The 26432-nt window shown below is 37.1% G+C and overlaps 2 protein-coding genes across 15 annotated transcripts in view; one reads left to right on the plus strand and one right to left on the minus strand.

The window, feature by feature from the left end:
- LOC129570964 (protein sprint) overlaps nucleotides 1-26432 on the plus strand; it is a 145324-nt gene that overhangs the window by 113649 nt on the left and 5243 nt on the right. For 13 of the 14 annotated variants that reach the window (XM_055450988.1, XM_055451425.1, XM_055451363.1 and 10 more), the window contains 6 exons: nucleotides 2504-2707; nucleotides 17096-17280; nucleotides 17365-18166; nucleotides 18276-18660; nucleotides 18735-19829; nucleotides 19947-20129. In XM_055450988.1, coding sequence (XP_055306963.1) covers nucleotides 2504-2707; nucleotides 17096-17280; nucleotides 17365-18166; nucleotides 18276-18660; nucleotides 18735-19829; nucleotides 19947-20129 — 2854 coding nt within the window. Of the gene's footprint in view, nucleotides 1-2503; nucleotides 2708-17095; nucleotides 17281-17364; nucleotides 18167-18275; nucleotides 18661-18734; nucleotides 19830-19946; nucleotides 20130-21379; nucleotides 21471-21545; nucleotides 26091-26432 lie in introns of those variants that run through there. The other variant, XM_055451552.1, reaches the window with a different exon arrangement.
- LOC129572418 (oxygen-dependent choline dehydrogenase-like) lies at nucleotides 10990-11701 on the minus strand. The gene is made up of 3 exons (XM_055452415.1): nucleotides 11584-11701; nucleotides 11275-11461; nucleotides 10990-11202 (listed from the first exon to the last, which is right to left on the minus strand). Exons 1-3 carry the CDS (start codon nucleotides 11651-11653, stop codon nucleotides 11100-11102), a joined length of 360 nt encoding a protein of 119 aa, XP_055308390.1. The 5' UTR covers nucleotides 11654-11701; the 3' UTR covers nucleotides 10990-11099.

Consider the following 26432-nt stretch of genomic DNA (forward strand, 5'->3'; position numbering starts at 1 on the left):
AAATCACATTTATCTATACATCGGTTCATCAGCCCAGGCTGATCAGGATGTTGACCGAATCTCCCTTCGGCTATAGACTGTTGTATCTTTTTCTTCCTTTTTTGCGTCGAGGCGCAAACAAAATGCCGCCAGCCACCAATGAGACAATCAAATTTAATATTCACTACGTGCAATTGATGCCAAATAAAAATCGACAGCCCAAATACATGCCGAAAAAAAAAATGAAACGCACACACCGAAATGAATACCAATAACACATCGAAATAGCACAGATGTTCGATGACGAATGCGTTGATCCGTCGCGCTTAAATCCAAATATTGAAAAAGTTTCTCCGGCATTCAATAATTTTGATCGTCTCAGTGCGTCTAGCATTTCTAATGCAATTTATTGAATGAAGGCGACAAATCAATGTTTGATTTTATCGTTATCGAATTTAAGGCGATATTCTTCCGTCGCAACGTTGACAAGACGCTTGTCACAAGAAAAAAAAAAGAACTATGATAAGGCCAGTATGAATGGTTCTTATTCGTGAAGATTTGGCTGTTGACTTTTTTGCTTTCGAAGAATTTATTCTGCCCCAAATACTGATTGACAATCGAAATAGAGGAAAAAAAGCCATATCTTTGCTGGCCATAATGCTCTGTTGTTTGTCTTGTGAATTTAGTAGATTACGAAATATTCCAAGGGATTTGACAATTCCGGAAATATCGTGACGCAAAAATTTGTTATGCAAAATTCAACTTCTTTTCCAATCATATCTACACAAATCCAATTATTGAACTCGTCGCTCATGCGTTTGAATAACGTCACAGTGGAAATAGTTGCTAATGTGCTGATCTCTTGATGTCAACTGTGATTTGTCTTGAAAATTTAATAAGTTTTCAAAATATTTTGCTTCTTTTTTTATGGATAATGAATTATATTATTCAAGAACTGCAAAATATGACAATTTCCAATTCTTTTCCTTATCAACAGTTTCACCCGAATTCCTCGAAGAAAAACACTTTGAAACCGACATTGATCATTTGTCGTATGGATATTACCGTATTAATAAATCACTGGTTCGTTTCGTAGTTTGAATGTCTTTTTGCCTCATCGAATGTTCTGTGATGTATTCGGAAAACAAAGTTTCATATTTACGCAATAAATCAAAGCGTTAACCGAGTAAATGTTTTTTCTTGTTGTTCCAAAAGAAAAATGGCCTTTCAACGCAAACAGACCGACCGACCGACCGACCGAACTTAAAAAGAATCCGTTTTCCCTCATTGGTTTCTATTGTATATTTGTGAACACGGAAATAGTTGTTTGAAAATATCCAAAGAATGTGTTTGTTCTTTCGGCGTTCTTTGCTCGAACCAAAATTAATGTTCCACAAAGTAAAAACCAGCAGCAATCACAAAGGAAGACAAAAGCGATTGAGGTTGCATTGAGATAGTCTTCACTATGGCGAAAATGGCCAGACGATTATTATACTCATGTGATGGACGAAAAAGCATTTCGAATGCGTTGAAAATTCCAAAGCTCACTCAGGAAACAGTGATAATAAAAAGTTTCAATGATGTTATTTCCTCTCTTGAGTATGAACGTGATTTTTATAATCCACGTTCAATGCTTATTGCGACTTGGTCTTTTATTTTTATTTTCAATAAAGTTCTCTCTTCCCTGTTCTTTGGAAAATTGAAAAAGCAAACGAATCGATAAAAGCCATTGCTGTGCTCGACCAAAATGCAAACAAACAAATATGAAATATAATGAAAAGAAGTCTCGAGTTGTATGTTGTTGTTTTTGTAGCGGAATGCCAAGTGAACCGAGTGAGAGCGAAAAAAAAGTTAGAAGTTCGTGTTCATTGTTATATTTAAACTTTGTTCATTTTTTTTTTTTCATTCCACCCCTCGGTTGTTGTGCTGTGTGAGCACATCACTTTAATTAACAAAGATTTTTCTGTTTTTGTGTCGCATGTTCAGCACTTTTATCAGACATCTCCTCCGGTTTTAGAGACTCGACTGAAAAAAAAAATCTATTTAATTTTCGTGCTCTTTGAATTCTAAGGGAATGACACGAAACAACATGAATGACGAGAAAAAAATAGATCAAAAGTATTTGCATGTCATTTCTGGGAACAAGGAAAATTCTTTTAATTAATAAAAGCAACAAAGAGCACTGTCAGAGGTGCAACGGAATGGATGGTTAACAAATTCTGAAAGGGCCATTTTACCCTCAAGAGACTCTTTTACACATACACTCTTTATCATTTTAACAAAAATTTCGTTAGCTCGCTTCACATAGCTGTACATAAGCGACGTAATGCCAACTCACTCACATCCGACACACGCACACACACACAAAGCTAATCAAATTTGGTTCAAGCTGTTCATGTCATTTTTTCTCATTTACAAAATGCCCAAATAGCAGCATATTACATCATTTCATCATATATATCATAAAAATTCTAATGGTTTTGCGATTCTCTATGGCATCTCTTTTTTTTGTTGTGATTTCTAGTCACGTGCATCGCTGGTGTCAAGTTCAGATGGCGGCATTTTAGCTGAGGGTGAAACATCGTCGAGTGAAGCCTCTGGAGATTCAACAAGTCCACCATGTGATTTAGGTCTATACGAACGTTTGCTATTAACGCATCAGGTATGGTTTTTGCCGGGCATCCAACGGGCTGGCGCTGTTCACTTGCTGCAAGGCAAAGAAGAAGGGGTAAGTTTTAGTAATAACATAACAAATCTAGGATTTTTATTACATTTTTGCTATTGAGCTAGATAGAAGCGTTCACAATCGATTTTTTTTGGTTCACATTCCAACGGTCCATTTCTGTTAAAACACGATTTTTCTTCCAGTTTTATAAATAGCTTTAGCTAGTTTTCAGAGTTAGATAGAGTGGAATTTAGTTTCTACTCAAAACTATGAAAAATGGTGAAAATATTTAGTCAAGAACCCTTTTGTAATGTGCCCAATGTTGATTACACCATGTTCATGGTATGAAAATGGAATTTTGTAATTATTAAAAATGGTTGCTCATAAAATTCTTGCTTGTAATTTAGTACCAAATGAAATTGCTGCGAAATGGGAATATTTCGGTTTGGAAATGTTCAACAATGTTATCATTGTTTCGCACACATTCTCGGGATATTAACAACTGTGTGTGCATGATTCTATAGAATAGCTATTCAAATAATGTGCTGTTGTCAACATGGTAACATCATCGGTTTCGGCCGATTATTTAATTATTTGCGGTTTCGGTTCTATTTGAATCGCCTGCGGAACGACATCGCTATCATTTGTACGTACTATCTATTCATCAGCATTCCGTTTGAAATGACAAAGCCGCACCGTACCGCATGTGTCACACATTAAATCCATGTATGAATGTTGTCAGTAATCGTTCGCAATACAGCGTTAACAGTGATTGAAAGCGTCATTTGAAATTTCGAACCATTGACACATGCATTGAATTGGAAAATACAATATATGTCTAGTGCAGAAAAAAAGCTCAAACTTGAAAGCCATCAACTGGAACGTCATGCATTTGAAACCATCATTTTATCCGTGGTTTTAAGGCGTTTCCTTTTGATGAAGTTTCATGTCATTTATATTCCTTCGAATGGTGTTGGAGCCAAAATTGTGATAGGATTTAATTAAAATCACCATTTGGTGCGATAAATCACATTTTTGAATCACACACGTAGTAAGTATATATTTTGAATAATTCGATTGACAACCAGATGGATTTCAATGTTTGATACAATTTCAACAACAACAACAACAAAAAAACTCCTGACGGAGGCCCCTTAATTCAATCGTCTCTTTTGCAACAATCAAATTCATTAAACAATGGCCGTTGTCAAATATTTGTTTGCAAATTCAATTTGCAATGCTCTCAATCACATGCGTGAATAGAGAGAACGAATTGAATGCATGCAAATGATGTTTTAGAGTTGGATATGATTCAGGGCGGGCCATTGTTTTCAAGGGATTTGCAGTCAATTCGATTCATTTAGAGATTATATGGTGTTATGTGTATTTTTGTGTATTGCACGCAAATGATCCCATTTTGCTGAATCGTTAGCTGAATAAATATAAACAAAATGTATGTGCGCGTGTGCACATGAGACAAATTCAATTAAAAATTGCTATCGCCTGTTCACCAACAACAGCAACAACAACGGAAGCTATGATTGCCGAAACGGTATGTTCAACGGTGAATGGGAAAAAACTTGAGACGACAAACATTTTAGGATGCAAACTATTTCGTTTTTAAATTTGATTAAACACATACATGTGAAATCCGTTAAGCAAGACTAAAACTCTTTAAATCCGGTTTCGTGTTTCCTGTGAATCATCGTCGCTTCAGACGATATTTGAAACGCAAGCCCAAATAAAAAAACAAAATTTACGTAAATTGCGTAGTTGGCAAGACTCTCGACATCCTGTGTTCATTTCGCATCGATTGCAACATTAACGAAGGTACAGAATTACCTCCTTCACAGTGGTTTTACGGTGATTTTTCGAATAAATGTGTACAAGCTCATACGCAGTATGCACGCATATGAATGAAAACCAGTTTCAAATTTGCATAAAATTATCGCATCATCTCTCGCTCTCGATCTCTCGATTCACTTTGATTTAACGGGCAAGAATCATGTAATGATTTTAATATATGCGTAGCAAACCTATTTATGGAACAATGCATGCAAATGTTGTGAAATGACATGAATAGACAATTGCATATCGCGCGCCCGTTTCATAAATATCGCATTCGATTACACAGTGTTTTGAATAATTCTGATGGTTTTACTGATTTTAATCATAGAGGCAGAGCTGACGCTAATGGCAGATTGATTCGAGCGATAGCACATTTTGCCGATAAATCAAAGCATCAGTTATGCTAGATGGACATTTGATTTGATTTCGCTACCTTCAAACGCGCCAATTGCATAAAAATCCCAACGAATGGAACATGGTAATACTTCAATCAAGGCATGACATGAAATTCATTCTAGTTTTAGCACTTGATTTACAGTCCGATGGCCGATGGTTTTTGGAACGGAAATCAGTTTTACAATCTTGGTCTCGATTTCACGGGCTGGCATCAATTAAACTAACATTCCGGCCTCATCTCCGTCGTCCGACTTCATACCAATCAAACACACACGTGCTCAATGATTGATTACTTTTAATACGCGTCGACATTGATATTGATTCAATTACGGCGCTTTATCGATATACGGACCAGCGCGAACGACCAATCGAATCGATATCAATTTATGATTAACTCTCATAACGATGCAATGGACGCGAAAAAAGTCAAACGCATTTGTCAGAGGAGATATACAAGGAATGGCGTGTGGAACCAATTCAAAGTGACAGCCAATGGACAAATGTTACATGCGCATGCATTGATTTCTGTGGCACAAAACAAAACATTGAGCCATGGCACGATAATTTACTGCCCATACTGAAAACTCGAGCATTCGGAAGAAAGTTTTTGTACCGTGCACAAAACAAAATCCAAGAAACCGATAAGTACATGCGAAGAGCGAGCCAATTTTTTTTTTCGTGTGTATTATTCCATTTTGCGATTAATTATAACTTTTGTTTCACTGTTGCAAACAGTGTTACGGTTCCATACGCTTTCAAGCGTTGATTCAATGGCACGGTAAAAGTGTGCACAATGAATTCCGACGAAGCAGAGAATCGAAACCGGCATAATTCATGGCATTACAATGTGAATCTGTGGCGCGTGATGCCAATGAAAACATACATTCCAAACCGCAAGTAAACTAATACAGATTTGAAAAAAAAAGAGTAATGCGAATCGGATCTTTGAATCGTGTACAAAGAATTTGCAATGGTAATTGCTGCTACTTGGGTGTGTTATTGTGTTGCAAATGGCTTTTTGACAAAAGCCTAGTCTGTGTTTGCCTCACTCAGTCGGACTAAAGCCGATATTATGATAAACAACAGCGTTACATGTCAATAAATCGAACGCGTGTGCTTTCTGTTTAATTATTGTGAGTCTATCGGCTTTTAACGACAAAACGAAAGTTCTCTAATTATACCTGCCATTGCGATAATTCACATCAACGCCATTCGCCACCATTCTTCATCATCAATTTCCATTCCACAGTGTGGAAACCGAAATGGTATATTGTGTGGGTTCAAACAGAGTTGGGACCGTGCAACGGGAGAGTGATGCAAGCCGACAAAAGAGAGAGAGAAAAAAGCCAAACAAACACAATCAGCCACACTGTACGTGCACATGGTTTCGTTGATTCATTACATTAGTTTCGTTGGCCATTGTTGGTTCCACATTGCTGCAACATGTCTAAATTAACATTCAAATGACCATCTGTTTCGCTTCCATTTGCTGGCTACTGGAATTATTATTTATCAATTAAAATAGTTATGAACGAAAATAGATTCATTCTCGGAACGAAGTTCAAACGAAATCAAAAGCATTTTGATTAGATTCTTTATTGGAATATATGGAATGTGTGTGTGTGTGTTCGATGAAAGCATTTGATATGAATTCTATCATGAATAGTTTATTCATGCGAAAAACATTTGCGGAACATGAAATGGAATCCAAATGTGTACAAAGTCATTTTTCTATATATTCGTTTTTCCATTTCATTTTACTCTCCTTCGGCGAACCGTAAGAGTCATCGATCAAGTGACATAAAAAATAGATTTTGGTCAATAGACGTTTTCGAGCGGCATCAGGCGAGCAATTCATACTCCACTGAATGCTATCATTTATTTCGTGCTCAAAGAGCACGCATTCTCTAACAAGTAAAACATGTGTTTTGTTTCGCCAAAAAAAAAAACCTAACAGAATTAGTATGAACAAACGGCCGTATAACATGCGACCCAACGTATTTCGTCGTTGGCGAATTTCAAATGAAAGCCGCAGTAAAAGTGAGAAAAGAATTTGGTTTTTATATTTAAACTCTCATAAATATGTTGATTCATTTTCACAAACTGCATTTTGTTCACTCAATTAAAATAGTTGAAACTCCATGCCAGAGAGAACTGGAGCCCCATTTTGAACGAACGAAGTGAAACAAAATCAAGCGAAAACATTTCGTAATGAATTTTTATTTCTTCACTTTTAATTGTTACAGCTTTGCGTTAACTCGTTGAGACGATTCAGAATCAAATGAAAAACAGCAAAACGAATCAAACTAACTGAGTATCTGACTTTTTACTCCACTTATGGCAATGAATCAAATTTATCGCGCTAAGCGAACGAATTTGACTTTGAATGTCGACCGAAACACACAAAAAATTAATCGTTTTGTATAAGTCGAGCGTCATTTTCATTTCAAACATTTCAACCGGTTGAATTGATACATTTTTAAACGGCACAATTTACTGGTTTGGGGAACACTTCAAATAGTTTCTAAATTTAGAAATTCGGTTGTTTTCACATAATTTCATCGAGAAAAGAAAAATGTGCGTGCGGTTGGTTTCTAATGTGTCATTCTGTACCACTTTTCACATTCAGTCGATTAGAGTGCGCGCAGCCACGCTCCTTTGCAGCCACGCTCAATACATCCTCATTCCCAAGAATGAGATGACAGATATTACACAGATTAAATATAGAAACTGTATTTCAATGTGAACGAACCATCAATATTAATTTAGATATGACGTTCGGAGTAAGTAAAAGTTGATAAAGAATTTCCGCATCGGTTGCTTTCATTAAGTACACTATGGCGTATAAATCTGGACATGTATCGAGAAGGGATATTGAACTAGCTCAAATGGCTCAGCCCCGGTCAAGTGCATTCATGCAAAAGCAACGTCTATTACATTAATATCATTCCCGGTTCTGCTGCTGCTGCGGTGTTGTACAACCAGGAAGAGGGTAAATATTTTTATGCGCGCACCATGTCCGAGCATAGAATTTATATTTTGGCTACAATTTGTTTTATGATGCCTGTGCTATCATGAAATTGAATTACAATTTTATGGAAAAATATGACATCGTCTCTTTCTCGCACTACACTTCTTGCACTGGGAAACATGCAATGTGGATTTGGCTTGTGTACACTGCATATACCGAACCGGTGCACTCATATGTGATTTTAAACATGTATGACAAACCCAACAATTTTCCTGTGAAAACTGGAAACGTTTCACGTTAATGTAATTACTTTATAATTTATTTGCATAGCTCGGTAATATGGTTCCTATTCCCGTCGCCAGTGTGTGTGTGTGTGTGAGAAAGAGAGAGAGAGATGTCATATTTTCGACCAGCCAAAACGTTTATGCTTTATAGCTCTCCATTGAATTTGAATATATTACGTTGTAAAATGAGACGTTAAGCACTCACGCCTATTCGACTCTGAATAGTAGAGCATAGAAAAATTTAACCCGAAATGCCTGGCTAAATTCACCGCCATTTGCGAAAATATCGATTAAAAGCCCAGAAATCCACCTTTTTGAACATGTAAAATCTTTTTTTTTTCTTTCAAAATACACAATCAAAATTACCACAGCCATCAATTCACTTTGCGCTTGACCAAACAAACTGATTTAATCGCTTTTAAGCATACGGCGAAACAAAAATTGCTGATGAATTTGCTATTAAGCTGTAAATAAACACAGTAGCGCTGGGAATTTGTGTGCAATGGTTTATTGATTGCATTACCAAAACTTGCCCGGGACAAGCTAAAATCGATGTTCAAACTATTTTCGTCATCATCTAATGCATTAGATATTTTCGTAATGAAATGCATATTGGGTTTGTATACATATTTTCCATCGCATCGCATAGTAAACAACCGCACCAAAATTGAGGTGGAAATTTTCGAATATCTATATAGCAGAATATGAGATGGTGTTTTAGTTGAATCGTACAGGTGTTAAAAAGTTAGAGCAAAATTATCGATTCGTCGCTTGCAAATATTCGAAACAGGCATCTCAACAAAAACCAATGAAAATTCATTCTCTCGTAATTTCATTTTTGTGCAAGATTGCTATTGTTCTGCTGAAAATGGGAAATGATGAACAGAGTTCAAATTGAATTGAAAAAAGATGGAAATGCGCATGAGAAATGCATAGAGATGGAAGTAATAATTCGACCGCAGATTCACATTCAGAATGGATTATTCCTTCATTTCATCGAGCTTCATATCATGGGCTCGCTCATGCACAAGCAGGTTGAGTACACCTTGGGCGATGAAGTCAACAGTCGAGACACTACTATTGCCGCAATGGCATTGGAGTTGGAGGGTTTTTTTCTCGCTATTTTGCAGAGACATTTACGCTCCATTTAATTCAATACTCGATTAAACCGCCCCGAATATCTTGCATATGATTCAAACAAACGCTTCGGTCCATACATGATTTATGCTCTTCTGTTATTAAGCATCCAGTCAGATTCAATTGAATACCGACTGCGAGCGCACAGATTCACCATGTGCACATGATGATAATTATTGAGGTGGAAAATGTTGCCTTTCGGCTGTTTTTCGGCACCACAACCATTTAAACGAGGGAGCACACACTGATTCTCAATGCCTTATTTGAATGCACTTTTTTTTCGCCTCGCCACAACGTTGATTCGATCAAAACTGCACGCGAACTTGGAATGATGATGATGATGTGGTTGTTGTTGTAGATGTCGCATGCAAATGAGAGCGAAAAATCAATATATCGTTGCCATAAATCAATACGAACAATATGATTCTCGTTGTTCCATCGTTTACAGAAGCGACCTGATCCATTCTATAGCGGCTACCATCGGGTATGATGTCAATCGCTCGTGCGCCTATCGCTTTTAATTATTTCACTGTTTTTGATGCAAACATCACAAACCGACTGGATTCGAGCAAACTCGTGATTCATTTTGAATAATAAATTGTCTGCATGGCAACGAATTCATTTTAAAATCGAAACGAATGGACAAATGTAAACATGACGCGAAAAATACGCCCGAATAAAAAATATAGATTTTTCATCTCGTTCAGAAGAATAAATAAAAAAAAAGTGTCACCAACAGAGATGTCTCGTTTTGGGGCATTCGTTTTGAGAGCATTTCATTTTTGGGTTGTATGTTTCATTTGCGTGTTTATTTCATTTAATATTGCCGTCCATAAATAACGATATTTGCTGTATGCCTCTTTGTCAATAAATTCCACTGGTTTTTTTTGTTATATGGGAAAGCTATTTTTCGTATTCCGTTTGCTAAACATAAATACATTTTTGGTTGACCAGCGATTATCCAAACGTATCAGTAGTCAAAACAATGGTAATACCAAAAACAGAGATGCCACACACACACAAAAAAAAGATGTACAAAGCTGCTGAGTCTGTTTCCGACGTTTAACCGGAACAACAATAGACGTTGAAATCGTGTCGCCAACGAAATTGTCACAAAAATTCCAAATGGTGATTTATATGAGGCATTATCGAAAAGGATTCATGTGGCTGAAGCTAAAATGTGTTGAACAGCTGGACGCATCGCATTTTTGAGTGTGCAAAATGTATGCGATCGAAATACCGTCGAAATTACAAACTGTTTACAATTTTCCACTTTATAATACTATAAATGTACAATTTGCACAACAAAAAATTAATTACCCCATTATTTTGGTAAAAAATGTGAATTTTTTCGGATTTTATATCGACAATATGGACAATCAGCTATAAATTATACGGCGTTAATTTTGGTGAATCAAATGCGAGAATAAATTCACAACGAATTGCTTAACGAATTAAATGACCATTTAAGTTGAATTCGGAATCGTTTCGACGCTTCATTTGTTACGCAATGCAGATTCAGTTTTTTAACCATCTTTTGAGCAAATTGTCATTGCGAAATCTTTTTTTCGATGTTGAACATATTATGGCAAATGCGCTAAAAACCCTGAAATAACCCTTTAAATGAGAAAAAAAAAAACTACTAAAACTAAACATTTGAAAATTGGTAAAATATAATTGAATATATTTGTACTTTCGGTAACTCTGACTAGGAAAATTCTTCTATGTTCTACCAAGTATCAACGTTTCGATTCTCTCGAAACTTGTTCTGGTTAACAATGTAGTCCTTTAGGAATCATATACATTCGATTGCCAAATACTATACAGTACTTTTCGCATAAGTTTCTTTAATTAAATCTGCACCCTTTTCGCCAATCATCAGCGTTGCTGCATTTATATTGGCCGACACGGTGTTTGGCATTCTGAAAATGTGTACGGTTTAATATGTATGATATTGTACGTTGTACATAATTATTTATTTCCATAAAACTTACATTGAAGCATCAATCACTCTCAAGCTTTTGATGCCGCGAACCTTTAATTCATTGTCAACAACAGCCTTTGGATCTGTAGCAAAGTTTCCCATTTTGCAAGTGCCGGCCGGGTGATAACAAGTGTTGACGAAGTATCGAATGTAACATCGATAATAATCGTCCGAACCACGGCCAAGCTTAATACATTCTGGAATTGGCAAGTCAATGAATTCACCGCCTCTACTCTTATACGCAGTCGTATTGTTATATGAAATTTGCAATTTCAATACTCGGACCATTGCTTCCATATCATCTGCTTCTTTGAAGTACCTTGGTCTGATGATGGGATAGTCTTTTGGCGAGGCGCTCGCCAATTCGATGACACCGCGAGACTTTTCATGCAATTGGACGACACCTACAATAACAAGGTCATAACTTTGGAGTTCAGTCAATAAAGCATGACGTATCGCATTATTGTAATTGAACTTATCCAAGAAGAGCTCAAGATCAGATGTTGAGTTGCATGAAAAATAGAAGAAGACTACTTGAAAGTCCGGCCTTCCCGTGCTGTTAACCGAATGGAAGAAACCAGCAAAATCTGTCAATCCGATTGAAGCCAGTGGACCGGATTTATTAGTTGCGTACTCATAAAGATTATCTAATGCAGTAGTAGCAGGGCTAACAGTTGGATTGAACCTAAACCAACTTAATAATAGAGGATGATCCCATAGATTTTCTCCAACTGCCAAATCGCTTTTAACCGGAATGCCAAATTTTTTCAATTGCTTACTCGGTCCGATTCCAGATAAACTCAACAAATGAGGGCTCATCACTGCTCCAGCTGAAATAATCACCTCTTTTCGTGCAATTGCTCTGAATTTACGAACGCTCGTTCCATTATACAACAACTTCACACCATACGCCTTCTTATTTTTGATCAAAATCTTTTGTGCGAACGTGTGTTTCATTACATGAAGATTTTTGCGATGCTTCGTTAAATATGCTTTGGCCGCACTCTGTCGAGTGCCATTGTAATAATATCCCTGTACTTTCAAATAGCCCACATCTTTATCGGAATTCATGTCAGCAATCTGTTTATTACCAGACTCGATGGCAGCATCTAACAAAGTTTGTCGAAGGGAATCCAGACCATTTTCACTGAAGAAATCGACATTCAATGGACCTTTTGCGCTGTGATATTTTCCATTGTCGTAACTCACAAATGAAGGGTCATGATTGTGTTCCCATTTTCGAAAATACGGTAAAACGCCTTCGTAGTCCCAGCCAGGATTGCCATCTTTCGCCCAGCCGTCATAGTCTGCCTTGTTTCCACGAACGTAGAACATAAAATTTATAGCCGACGAACCGCCAAGTGTCTTTCCACGCGGCCAGTAACATCTCTTATTCTTTGCTGCCTTGCATAGTGAATCGGAATCTGTGTAAAATTGCCAATCGATTTCAGTTTTTTGAGTGGCCAAGAACAAGCTAGGAATCTAAAATTCAGTTTGAGTGTAAATAACTTGCCGATTTCCGTTTTGAGATTAGAGTAAAAGAGAATGTTCATACCTCAGTTTCTATGGGTGGGTCGCCTCCAGCTTCAATCAATAGAACCTTCCAATTTGGATTTTCGCTTAATCGACTGGCAACTACTGATCCCGCTGACCCTGCACCAACCACGATAAAATCGTAGACCTCCAGCCCTGGATAGATTTTGAAGAAGAAAAAAATGAAAATATGAACTCCAAAAAGACGCAAAATATGTCTCCTTATGCTATAACTGCATGCCGCATTGATAACACTTTATGTATTTTCATCATTCTAGAAAAATCTCGTAATAGCTTCCCGTGCTTTTTTCGAATGTGACGTTTTTTTGTTAAATAAAAAATTACCGCTTTTCAATGCGATTGCTCCATAGTCTCGTGGCCACATTTCGGCCGGTGTAATGGCACATTGAGTAGCCAATATCGTTTGAATTAAAGTGCGGAACATTTGCGGTCCGGTCCCTACACTGTTTAGATGACACTGTGGATTACACGACATCTTCTTTTTTTTCTTGGAGATTCAATTTTATTCTCTAACTATGATAAGATAGAACTAAACCGTATTACTCTATTCAATATCAATTAATCTAATGAAATAAGTTTACAATGCCTCCAACTTTTATAGTAAATTTGGTACACGTGTTAGCATCTCAATCAAAACATCACGTCATATTGCTATTCATTAAAATGACGTACCAATTAAATATTTTCATAGTGGCGCTATATTTTGACGAGATAATTCAATACCTAAGAAATCTGTGCAAATATGGAAGTAAATAAATATATTGAAAAATTCGTGAAATTGAAAAACAACAACGCTGAGCTCTGCTATGGTCTGAGCTTCATTAGTTGAGTTCACTTTGTTGTTTCACAACAGAAAATTGTTACGCACTATGTGAGATGTATGTTCACTTTGATTGTTTACAGTTAAAATTAGTCCCTCTCAAAAACACTATGATGAATTAAAAGAATAATACTACACTCTTTTCGCAAACCCAAAAAAAATAATAAACTGAAATGTCCATGAAATAATAGAAGATGAATAAATACAAATACGAAAATCGGCTTAAAGACTCCCAAGAAATCGCAAGAAAAATCATTGAGAAAAAAAACCAGACCAACAGATTCGCATTTTATGTAGTGCTAGAAATACGCAGTTTTAGTTCAGGTAATCTTAAAAATATTTACATTAATTCAAACTATGTTTATTCTTATGCGATATAACCATGAATTCAATTTTTTTTTATAGAAGGCAAACAACTTTAAAAAAAACCATTTGACCAAACAATGGAAGTAGTGTTGGCCGAACAACATCTTCGAACGCTTATTCGTTCGTTCGACATCATTAAAATGATGTTTTGTTCGTTTGTCAATTTAAAAAAAATCTTGTTCGCTCGTTGTTTTTACATTCAAAATACATGGGAAGCAAAGTATATCATAGCAGGATTGAGTGTGCTTCATTGACTTTGTCACGAAAAAGCTTCTTTCGACTTCAAAATGTGTATTTGTGCAATAAAAGACGATTACCCTTTTTCAATGCAATTTTCCCATAGTCTCGTGGCCACATTTGGGCCGGTGAAATGGCACATTGAGCAGCCAATATTGTTTGAATTAAAGTGAGGAAATTTTGCGCTCCGGTCCCTACACTGTTTAGATGACACTTTGGCAGAGATATGTTCTGATTACACAACATCTTCGTTTCTTTTTTACTTTATTTCAACTGGAAAAATATATTTTACCAAAGATCGAGGAATCTAAAAATGTAGAGACAAACCACTTAACTCAATATCAATGAATATAATGAAACGTGTGTTCGATCGGAACACATTTTTATACTCTTATTTAACAAAAATATATCTCTAGTGGTTTTGAATATGTCCATGATACCTAATCATAAAAACGACACTATTTCCAAGGCGCACGATTGCACAATTCCAATAGTGACACGATTATAATTGCGTGTGTAAATAATAAATATCGAAAGCAGAGAAATAAAATAAGCGGATTTAGTTCAATGTTTTACAAATATTTGCGGCGATTTAAACTGTGTTTATTTTCAGCCGATATAAGTTTAGCATCAAACCTTAATAAAAATCCAAATGCGCCATAATGGTGAAATGTGTCACAGAAAATATATGAAAATATGCCAATTTTCCTCTAAATAAAGTTTATGGGTTTACCCATCTCAGTGTTTTTCGAAGTACAATCTACGTAGCAGCCATTGCATTTTCTGAGGAAAAACCAGGACATTCCTACAGATACTATTTTGGTCGAAAATCAAAGTTATAACACTGATATTGCCATACAGTTTTGGAAAGCATACGTTTAGGTAGTTTTCATAAATAATGAAAACTTATTGAGTCTTCAATGAAATGAGAAATAAGGATAATCATTATACTTATACTATACTTGAAATGGTAAAGAGTGTAAATTTATGTCGTTCATTTATTTTTTATTTCGAAAACAAATTCACAAAATATAAACAAGCAGCTGTAAAATATGTGGCGTTAATTCCAGTGAATCAATCGAATGCGAGAATAAATTTACATCGAATTGGTGAACGAAAAAAATTGCCATTTACGTTATATTTGAAATTGTTCCGATACTTCAATTGTTACGCAATGCAGATTCAGTTTTTTAAAACTATTTTTTGTGCCTGTTGGGATATGAATCGATTGGAATTGCGCTCAATTCGTTTTTATCTTCATTTAATTATTTATCGAAATTGCAAAATATGCTGTTCATCGCACAATATTGTTCGCACAATTTATATCGCACAGTTCGTAATTGAAGTATACATTGTTTTTGTTTTGTTTTCTTGTTGAAAACGACTCTCTCTTTCGATCGAATTGAACTGAATCGAACGTAATGTTCGCTATTCAAATAGTTTTTTGTTACTCTCGAGTTCATATACATAAAAAGTGGTTAAGTGCCTTATACGAATGGCATCGTTCCGAAGATGTGTATACCAATAAAAGCGAACATTTTGATGCCATCAGCAAAAGAGTTTAAAAGCGAAACTAACGCATCGAATTGGATGCGTAAATGAATTCATTATGTGTGCATAGAAAATCTTGCGTCAGCGAACAGAAATAGCATGCAATGCAATGTGTATGCAGCCAATGGTTACCAAAATGATTTGATTGAGCAATGGGAATGCACAGAAATGGACAGTGGATACTGAGTTGGTGAAACAGTAGTGAAATTACTGCAAATACAAATCAAAAGACGGCGTTAAATTGAATACAAACGCAACAATTATTATACTTCCTCAAGTAGCTGAATATTGCGTTGCAGTCGTTTTACATCTGGCCGCGGTCGTCGCCGTCGCTTTTGCTGCAATTTGGTGTTCTGGTTGAATTTTCCTTTCACCCAAACTGCAAATACTTTCGCTTAAATACATATTTTATCAAGTGATTTGTAATGCACAATAAGTGCTCAATTGCTCAGTGCTCACATGCATTCACCGAAAATGCGATTTTTAATAAAATTTAATGCGATAGACAATTTATTTATAACACTGGCACAGCGTCGATATTGGCATGCAGCGCGCGCAGAGTGTTGATAAAAATGAAATAAAAAACAACTTACTCTACCTTTATTGCCATGCATACATTTTTCGTCTATGTGATGACACTCAAGCTGTATGGAATACTAAGTTAAAGTGATGCACTATATCTTCGTGGCAAATTGGATTGTCAATATGTATTCTTCGTCAGAAATGTGCGGAAGACAGACATGAGAGCACGACACGATGCAACAATATCCACACACAGAGCAGACACATGCTTTTCGTTGATAATAAAATTTATACAAAATTTATGTGACGCTTCCCGGCAGCTTGAGTGGCTGCATAAAATAATGTTGTGCATTCGCGCCAACTGCATCCAATAAAGGAAATATTGACGATGAATCACAGCGAAGACGAGGCGAGACAAGACTCTGTTCGAAATATTGTATATGTTTGCGTTTATTTTCCATCAAGTATAGAAGTATTTACATTTACATACGAATTGTTATGCGCGCAAACACCCGAGACGATTTTAAATGCAGTAATAAACGTCTTTTTTTTATCAGGTCCCTTGTCAAACAAGATTGATACTGTGCAAGAGAAAGGTTTCTGAATAACTTGCAAGAAAAAGCTATTTGTGTGCGTTCCTCTGCATGAACATGAACATTGACCATTACAAATCGATTTGTGCACGTTATCTCCCATTGCAATTTTAATAATCAATCCATTTATTCAATCCAGTTGCATATTTTTAACATATTTTCTCTTCTGAATTTTCTTTCTTCCCCAGAATTTTGTTGTTCGTGGTTCAAGTCAAGCGAATACAATGGCCGTTTCGGTACGTTTGCCACCAGACACCGGTCCCTATATTGAGCATTATCTGATTCTGTCAGAAAATGGCGTATTGAGTTTGGAGAGTTCACGTTTTGAATTCAATTCAATACCGGCTTTGATTGATCACTATGCAAAATGCTGGTAAGTGTCTGTCTTATCATTAAATGGAAAACTGAATTCAATCAACTCTAACAACCGATATTTCTTTTCTCCTCTCTTCCAAAGTGATGAATTGCCGGTGCAGTTAACGTTGCCACGCACGTTACGCGAAGCACCAAATCGACAACAGCTCTCTTCGCTTGCGTTGCTTGGTCAGGAATTTTGGCGTTATCCAATGGCAAATCCACGACCTTCGGCAAACACAAGCCCAACACCCGTTTCGACGGCGTCAAAGACCGAATCGAGCGGACTGGGCACAACGATGTTCAGTGCAAATCAGCATAAAATCGTGACAAACAGTCAGCATACGGTGGTGAGTGGCAATGTATTTAGCCCAAGCACACCATCCGACACAGCATCTAGTCTAAGTAGTTTTACCAGTACTGGCCAGCAGATTTTAAGCCCCGAATCGATGGACAGTGTTATGTTGACCATGTCACCAGTTGATAGCTGCCAAACTGGTATTATCGGCAAAACCAGTACATTCAAAACACAAAATCGCAAGTCATTGGATTTGGAAAAACTTACAACATTTTCAAATCGTTCATCGCCACCAAATGCCGGGCTCGATTCGAATATTAATAACAATGCATTCAATGAGCATAATAACGGAAATATTCGAGGTGTACGACCAACACCGCCGAGCACATTGAATGTAATTCCACTACGAATACCACCAGCCCCACCACCAAGATGGACGAAACCATCATCACAAAGTCCAACCGATTCAATAACACCCACTGCCACCGAACACTTTTCATCCACCAACTTCACCATGACCACAACAATGGTGACGGAAATCTCAAGCAATGTTCAAAAACAATGCTCACCATTCGTCGAGATTTTATCACCAAATGCAAACACAGCGGTAAGTGGTTTTATTTTATCTAGTGGCACGTGTGCACTTTTGAATTTTTTCAAAACGCATTCAATTGACGCAATTCATCTTCTTCTTCTTTTTTTTGTATCCCATTCAGTTCCAAACGATTTCGAAGCGTATGTCACCTGAAGGTGAGTGCAAAACGTCGGCCGATACATTATCATCACAGGGTTCGAAGCGTTGGCAAAGCCAATCAAGCAAAGACTCCAGTCAAAATAATCGAAAAGTTGTGTCACCAACGTCACAAGTGGCCAGCAATCGAACGAAACGAAGCCGTGCCCGCAAAGAATCAAAGCATTATCAAGAGTCAGATATTTTGGAGTCACCTCAAGTGTATTGTCGCAGCGCACTCGGCGATAAAATCAGTGACTATGAAGATTTATGGAGTCAAGAGAATGGTGGCAGCAACTCAAGTTTTGGCAAAGGACCGGCTCTATCCAGTTTTCGCTCTGAACATCGACCCGATCTTTTGCCAGAAACTCGTAAGTTATTGAAAATTTAGATTCATTAAAAATGAAATTATTTTTATTAATTCAAAACTTTTATCATTTCATAGCAACTGTGACATCGCTATCCGATAATATCTTGTCGCCAATTGGTTCAATTTCATCATCTGCTAGTCAACAGAATGCGCAAAAATTGCGAACGCCCAGCGAGCATAGCTCATCACCCGGATTCGATGATGAAAATGGAGTTGTACTACGACAAAATGCCAAAAATCAAATGGAGCAAAATAATAACGAATGCCAGAAATTGAATGATTTGCTGAGCCCATCGATGGAAATAAATCGTTTGCAAATTGCAGCTGATTTTGCTCAGGAGTCAATGTTGCAACAGCCACGAAATCGATTGGGACTGTTGTTGACGCCAACCACAGAGATTCCACCACCAATGAACGATTCAACACCCGTTCAAACACCATCTCAAACACAGTGCAAACGTGACAGCCCATTTTATGCTGAACCAGCCGACGCTCTTGCTCAATCCGGAAACGTTGTGCGGCGATCACAACGTGTGAACGGACCACCAAAATCTCAACGCCATTCGGAACCACCGAAGGCGCAATCACGAAATACACAGTTCTGCCAAGTACTATCCCCAATTGATTCCGAGAAGAGTCATCACATATCCGGTTCTCTGGATGAATTAAAGAAAAAACCACGGGGCAAACCGATACGAAGTGGTCGACTGGATCCATGGCCAGTGGATAGCAGCTGGGAGTTTATGGGAAATGATGATCAAAATGATTATGACACAGACGCAAACTGGAAACTCCAAGCTAACATTTCACAAAATGGTGAACACCCGAAGAAATCTCCAAATTTAAATTCATCCCATCATAATGTACGACATGAAAGTCGTTTGACAATCAATCAAATTATCGCACAGAAATTGCCTGATTTGAAAATTTCCGAATTATTGCAAAAGACTACGATACCAGCTAACTCATCGCCTGAACTGTCGAGAAATGATGCAACTATGACAAGCTTTGGCAAAAGCAGCCGATTATCAGCCTATGACAATGTTGAACGTGCTGCACACTCCGGCTATGGCACATCAATGATGTGTCACGATAGTCACTCAGACGATGGCACTGTGTTCTCAGAACCATGGGACAGTTCACAATGGGACTCATTCTTGCCACATGATGGTATATATGGTTAAAATGCAATTTTATCAGTAAATTTATTGTTTCGAAGAAAAACAATTGGAAAATAATGAGGAAAACTCAACTTCTTTTCATTGCATTCATGTTTTCTACTTTCAGATACCATCTCTGAATCGATACACCTCTCGAAATGTCGACCAGTAATCTGCAATTCCGAAGATGATACAATCATGGAGGAATTCAGTCAACATCAGAAAGAAAACTACGCACCGAGACATCATCAGCCACAAAAGATTGCAACTATTCTACGCTCTCGAAGTTGTCGTGACCGCGAAGTGTTGAGTAAGTGTTACCGAATTGTTTGCCTTCTTATCAATCAGCTTTATAATGTAAATAATTGCTGATAAAATCAGCTGAACTAGCGACAACACAAGTAATAACGAAATCTAAAGCAAGGTCATTGAATTTGATTAGAAGTCTGAGTGTGCTGAAAGCTCATTTTATGCGCTTGTGAAGTGAATAAAATGCAAGTAACTGCAAAATGCAAGATATGTCCTCCGTTATCTATTTCTTATCTGTAATGCTGGTAAATTTAAATTGCATAAATAGAACTTGGTTCAAGTGTTAGTTTTCAAAGTCGAACTCATTCAATAAGTCAATGCTCGAAGTTTCATTTTTGATTACCTCCAATCGGAATGTTATATCTTTTGGGCTAAGTCTTTAGTTTTCAAATAACGGTTAACACATCAATACTCATAACTAAAAATGCGGAAGAATGAATTAAACACCGCTCGAAAAACACGCTTATCTCCCCAAAGTGTGTGCCTTTTCGCACTATCAGTGTCGCACATGTGCCGCATATTTTATGATTTACACAAAAATAATTCTTGAAATCAGAATTTCAATCATTTTTTTCTTCTCCGTAACGGTCTTCACAACACACAATCAACACAATACTGATGTGTCTGACGTGATCGCACTTGAAATACTCTTATCTTACCTAGCTTATATACACAGTGCTCCTTTCACTTAAAAACTAAGTGCACACAAACACTTACTGTCATCATTTGTGAGAAAATTTAGATTCTCCGCTCGATAGTGCGTTGACGCATTGATATGCAAAGAGTGACACAAACGAAGGCACACTTTCTACACTTGACGCAATGAACGATAATAAGTTTTCATTTAATCTCGGTGCATAGTGGCTCATTCTGCGCCCATCTAGGGCCATCAATATGCATATTAAGAATTTTGTTCCGAGAGAATTGACTCTTTCCAACTTTTTACGCAGAAATGATGAAGATTGTTTTTTTTTCTGTGAAGATACTGATTCGTTACTTAGTTAATTTGCATTTCTAGGAATTACATGATATGATGAATGAACTTCCGCTGATATGATGTGCTTTTGGGAATGAGTCCACAAATCTGACTCATTTTTCCTTTGTTTATTTGGAGTATGTACTCAACATCGATGTTTTTGTTTTTGTTCGAATTTTCATTTGTGGTCAGACTATTTGTGCAATAAGTTATGTTATAAATTAGAGTGAGTACAAATAAAATTTTACTTCGAATTCAATTTCAAATCAGTTTCTACATCCGTCGTCGAACGTATGGTCATTAAACTCCTTTCAAACAAAATCAACAAATCGAAGAGGGTATTTTCCATCAGAGGTGTAATGAATGGTGAGCAGATGTCGATAAACGGTGATTTCATCTATAGTCGATCGTTGAAAATGTGAAAAGTTTTAAATTGTACAGATAGGCTGTATGCATCCCAGGGCACTTCAAAGGCACAATACGGATCTCTTCGATACGACCTAACATCAGACAGTGATTGGCAGTTTATGAAAATCAATATTTGCCGCTAAGATATTTGGGTCAGAAAAATATAGTGTTTTTGTTGTGGCTGCCTGGAAGAAATTTCATCATCGAAGCCAATAGTATGCAGTGAAATTGCGGCCATTACTTGAAACTGTTCCAATTAGATTTGCTGTATGGAAAGATGTGTATTGCTCGAATGTCAATCGACAAATTACTGGACTGAATTTCAAATTGACGCTACGCGAATTTGCTTTTGATTTATTGATATTGTTCCGTCACTAGTTGATTCTTTTATCGATTCGAGAGTCATTCGATTTAAACGAAATGCATCTGATGCAAATGCATATTAATGATTTCATCACTCGCTTTTGTTGCTATTTGCGAAATAGAAGGATTTCAAACTACTATCGATAAGAGAAAATGAAATGATGTTGGTTTGCAATCAAATCGGTCCTAATTCACTGTCTGCCGGTTGTTTTCATTTTGAGTTCGACGAAAGAGTGTTGCATTTCCGAAACATAATCCGCAAATATTCATAATGTCGATGTATCAGTGGAGTGGCTACATTCCAAATGAGACAGATAAACACGAACAAAAATATACCGGCTGCTTTTATGATAGGCAAATGTTTACATTGTAGCGACGTCTAATTTTAGACATTAATCCGAAAATGTACCAGCACTTTTTTCTTCAGCAAACATGAAATAGTGGTTGTGGTATCAAATTGCAAACATAAATTCGATTGAATGAAACGTGCACTTTGAACTCCAGTCTGACTATCTAATATTTTGGTCGTTTTTCATATTTGTCCGAAGAATTGATCTTCTATTATTAATTTTAATTGATAATTATGTCGGCATCATTATGTGTCTCACTTCGTGATCATGTTTCAAAATACTCAAAAAAAAAATGCTGATTATCACTGTGCAAATACCTCGGCAAAAAAAAACATTTTAACCCTTCGAACCAGAATAGTAGAGTATAGAAAAGAGCAAAAAAAAACTCAACTAATTGAAGTAATGCAAAGAAGAAAAAAAATAGCAACCATAAAAAACACCGCCTGTATTCAGTCTAGCGACGTATTTTACTATGTTCGATAAGAACGTGTCAAGAGAAGCGCAAAAAAATCGAATTAACGACGACGAGTCATACGAGCAAAGCAGAGCACAAACCGAAGACGAATGTACATCTGCAATGCGATGCGAGTAACGTAATACAGATAAATCGAATCATATGTAGAACTGGATGATGATTTTTTGGACCGACAATGAATGGCAATGAAATATATTTTTAATCTGTGCGAGAAATTGTACAGAATATTGTCTTCTTGCTTTAGCGTGTTTGGTTGAAATGAGCCTGGCACCAGACATCGACCTATTGTACACATACATACACACACACGCGCACACACTGATTAAATCACATTCCGCATTTAGCATGGGCTGTTGTATTTTGAAAACCACATAAAATGTGAGTGTGAAACAACAAAATTGAGACAAAACACAATACACACACATAAGCCGCAAGCCCGTCATTAGAGAAATTTGTTTAGATTTTTTGTCTCATGTGATTAGCTAAGATTTGGTGCATCACTCTTTGTTTGTTACTCGTTGCTAATCTTTTCACTCAAAAATCCCACTAAGTTGTTGCCGTCTTCGTCACACACACACACGTTTGCCTGTTGCAAATTCCCAATCGTGTGTTGTCAACAAAGCGCATCCAGTCGTCACACGTACACGAGTGGTCGTAAGTGGGGATAGTGTATTGTACAGTGACAAAAAACTTAGACAGATAAAACGAACGAAGCAATTCGAGCATTAATGAATTGAATAGTCCTTGCCCATAGATCATAGTAAAACTTTCTTCTCAGTTACTAGTACTACTTCTTTGTACACTCGGTCACAAGGTGATGACACTCGCATAGGTCCAGTGTATTTTGTTATTGCGCTGAATGGTTGTGCTCGTGCAGATTAAAAAAAAATACATTGCTCTCAACCATTTGTGTTCAAACAAAATTTATTGTACATTATATTTTTGGCAACACGTTGACTTTTGTTTACTTCGTTTGTGATTGATAGTGATAGGCGCGCACATTTTGGGTTCAGTGTTGTGTTTTAGATGCTAATATTATTTACAACATACACACACATCGGACGGAATAACAGTTAAAACGAGAATAAATGTGTTTGTGCATTCGCTGCTGCGATCAACCGTTCTATTATCGCCTCTGTCTTTCTTTGTCGCCCATAAAATTGCGCTTACAAAACAAACGAATAGAGAGATCTTGTGATGAAAATAAGTAATACAACAGCAGCATTGATCTCTCTGGATTACACTTGTTAAATCACATTATCATAGAAAAAACAATTTCAGTTGCATTTCATCGTTGAATGCGTCAAATCAAAACAGTTGTTGTGGTGCACGCGTGTGTTTCTGTACGATATTTCTGTCGGGTTCGGATTGAATAAAAAGAGTCATTGATTTTGTGGCTCCGTGATATTCGGTTTTGGAACATTTTCATTGCGAAATTGATGAATTAGAATCGGTGGTGGTGAAGAGCAGATAGCATTCGATTGTGTATATGGGAATTCAAAACAAAGTGAATCAAAAATATTGGAAAAAAAAACAGAAACAAATCAAATATCCAGTGCTTGCAAGTGGTGTGCCAATGCGATATTGTCCATTTCGTCAATTCGTGTTATCGGGCAAAAATCGTTACGACATAAGCCATGCTGTGGTTCAAAAGGTGGTTCCACGAAAGATTCGTGAACCATACTAGAGACACCGTCAAAGCGGTCATATCCGCTGACGTGAAAATCAAAAGCAAACGCAAGATAATCCGAATCATATACGATGGTTGTAACGATGATTCAATTACGTGTCGTCATCGCAATAGCTACTGGTTCATTCGAAGACGGCGACCCAATCAATCCATCGATTCGGTTGCAGCGAGTATTAGTAATATTAGTAAAAATAATTGCGATCGGAATGCTATCGAATCGAATACAACAACAACAACAACAATCAGTCGAACGACGACAACAGAAGACGCTCAGAAACTTCAGGTGGCTGATAACAGCGCAATTATCAATAATGATACGCGACAATCAATTGATATCGATTGCTCAAGTCGACTTTCGTGTGGCAGTTCAGAAATTTTTCTCCAAAACCACGACAGTTTTGTAACCAATGTGAACCAATACGGTAATGGCGAATACGACTGTGGCTCGTTGTCAAAGTCAAAGGATCCGAGACTGTGTACTTTCAAATTGAGTATCGTACCAGAAATTTGTTGCAATATTTGCAATTCAACTGCTACATCGTTTGATGTAAAACATCGTTTAGAGAGTGATTCATCTTCGAATCGTATTCAAATTCAATACGATAGCGACGGCAGCGTCGAAACTGACGAATGGCCACCGAAACCATTTCAACAGATTGAATTTCTGCAGCGACGAATCAAAGAATTAGAGTATTTCATATCGGAAATCGAAACGAGAGTCAAAAATAGGACAACACCACCACCACCACCAACAACAGCACCCGACGCAAATCAGAATTCACGCAAGTGTCGAGTGTGCGATGAACCACCGCTTACTGATTGGGTAATTGTATCCTCCGAACTAAAAGCCATCGCATCATGTGAAAGCTTTTCTGATGACGAGCGATTCAGCAGCAGCAGCACCAGCAACACCACACAATCGTCATCATTTATACAGTATTACACGACATCCGAATTTAGCGAGCGAAAAACCATCGTTACCGTCCATCAGTGTCCATCAACTTATTCGCTAAATAACCGCGGATCGTACGAACGTACATCACAATCATCCAGTTTACAAGAGTATGGGATAAATGAAACGCACTGTTGTACCATCGAACGTTTGCTGTGCTTCGTTAGATTTCTCGATATCAACATTCAAACTGGAACACCATCACTGTTCGACGCAATTGCCGTTGAGGCTGTCGACACAACACCATTGTCTTGCACATCAAGTGGAAGTAATTCAACCATGAAATTCAGCAGTATTTCAACATCGAAACGGCATGATTGCCAATCCACGGACTCGTTCTTCATGAAAGATACCATGTATCCTGAATTTAATTACCTCCTTCAAGAACCATGCTCATCGAGCAAACATTCGAACCTTCTCACTGCGCAAATGTTTCAAAATTCGTTGTCGTCCATTTCAACGATCGATTCGCTGAAATCACCATACATCACATCGTTGAATTACTGTTCAACAGAATCGATTCCCGAATATTTCGGCTTGAATGAATGCGGTGACATTATCATTCACATCGATCATATTTGCGAAGAGAAGGGTTTTGGCTTTTTCCTAGGACGTAAAAAGAAAATTTATTGCGATGTTCCGTACGGTGAAGAAGTGTATGAAACGCCCAAATTCACCTTAAAATTTGCCGTTAAACGCTTTTTCAAAGCCATGTCCAACACAATTTGCAAGTGCACAACAGTCGTTGGTGAGTCAAACCATCTTCTCTTTTTCTTTATCATCGTGTTGTAATTCAAAAGGTCTTTATCATCATCATCATAACTGTCATAATAACGTCAAACTACATACTTGTTTTTCGAGTAATGAGTTTCAAAGTCAACAATGATTCAGTGGAAAAAATATCTGACGAATTAAAAATCACTTCATATAATCATGACTGCCAACTGGGCAACGACCAATGTTCCAGTTAGACTCTCTCATTTGACTGTATTCTCACTAGTTTAACATCTATAAGTCGAATCAATTTCGTTTGGCGGCTTTGGAATTTTCAAAATGTGCAAATAAAGCTATTGATCATGAGATTGATTCA

This window comes from Sitodiplosis mosellana, unplaced genomic scaffold (genome assembly GCF_009176505.1).
Source record: "Sitodiplosis mosellana isolate CC-2019 unplaced genomic scaffold, AAFC_SMos_1.0 Smas_scaffold_1, whole genome shotgun sequence".
Classification (NCBI taxonomy): Eukaryota; Metazoa; Arthropoda; class Insecta; order Diptera; family Cecidomyiidae; genus Sitodiplosis; species Sitodiplosis mosellana.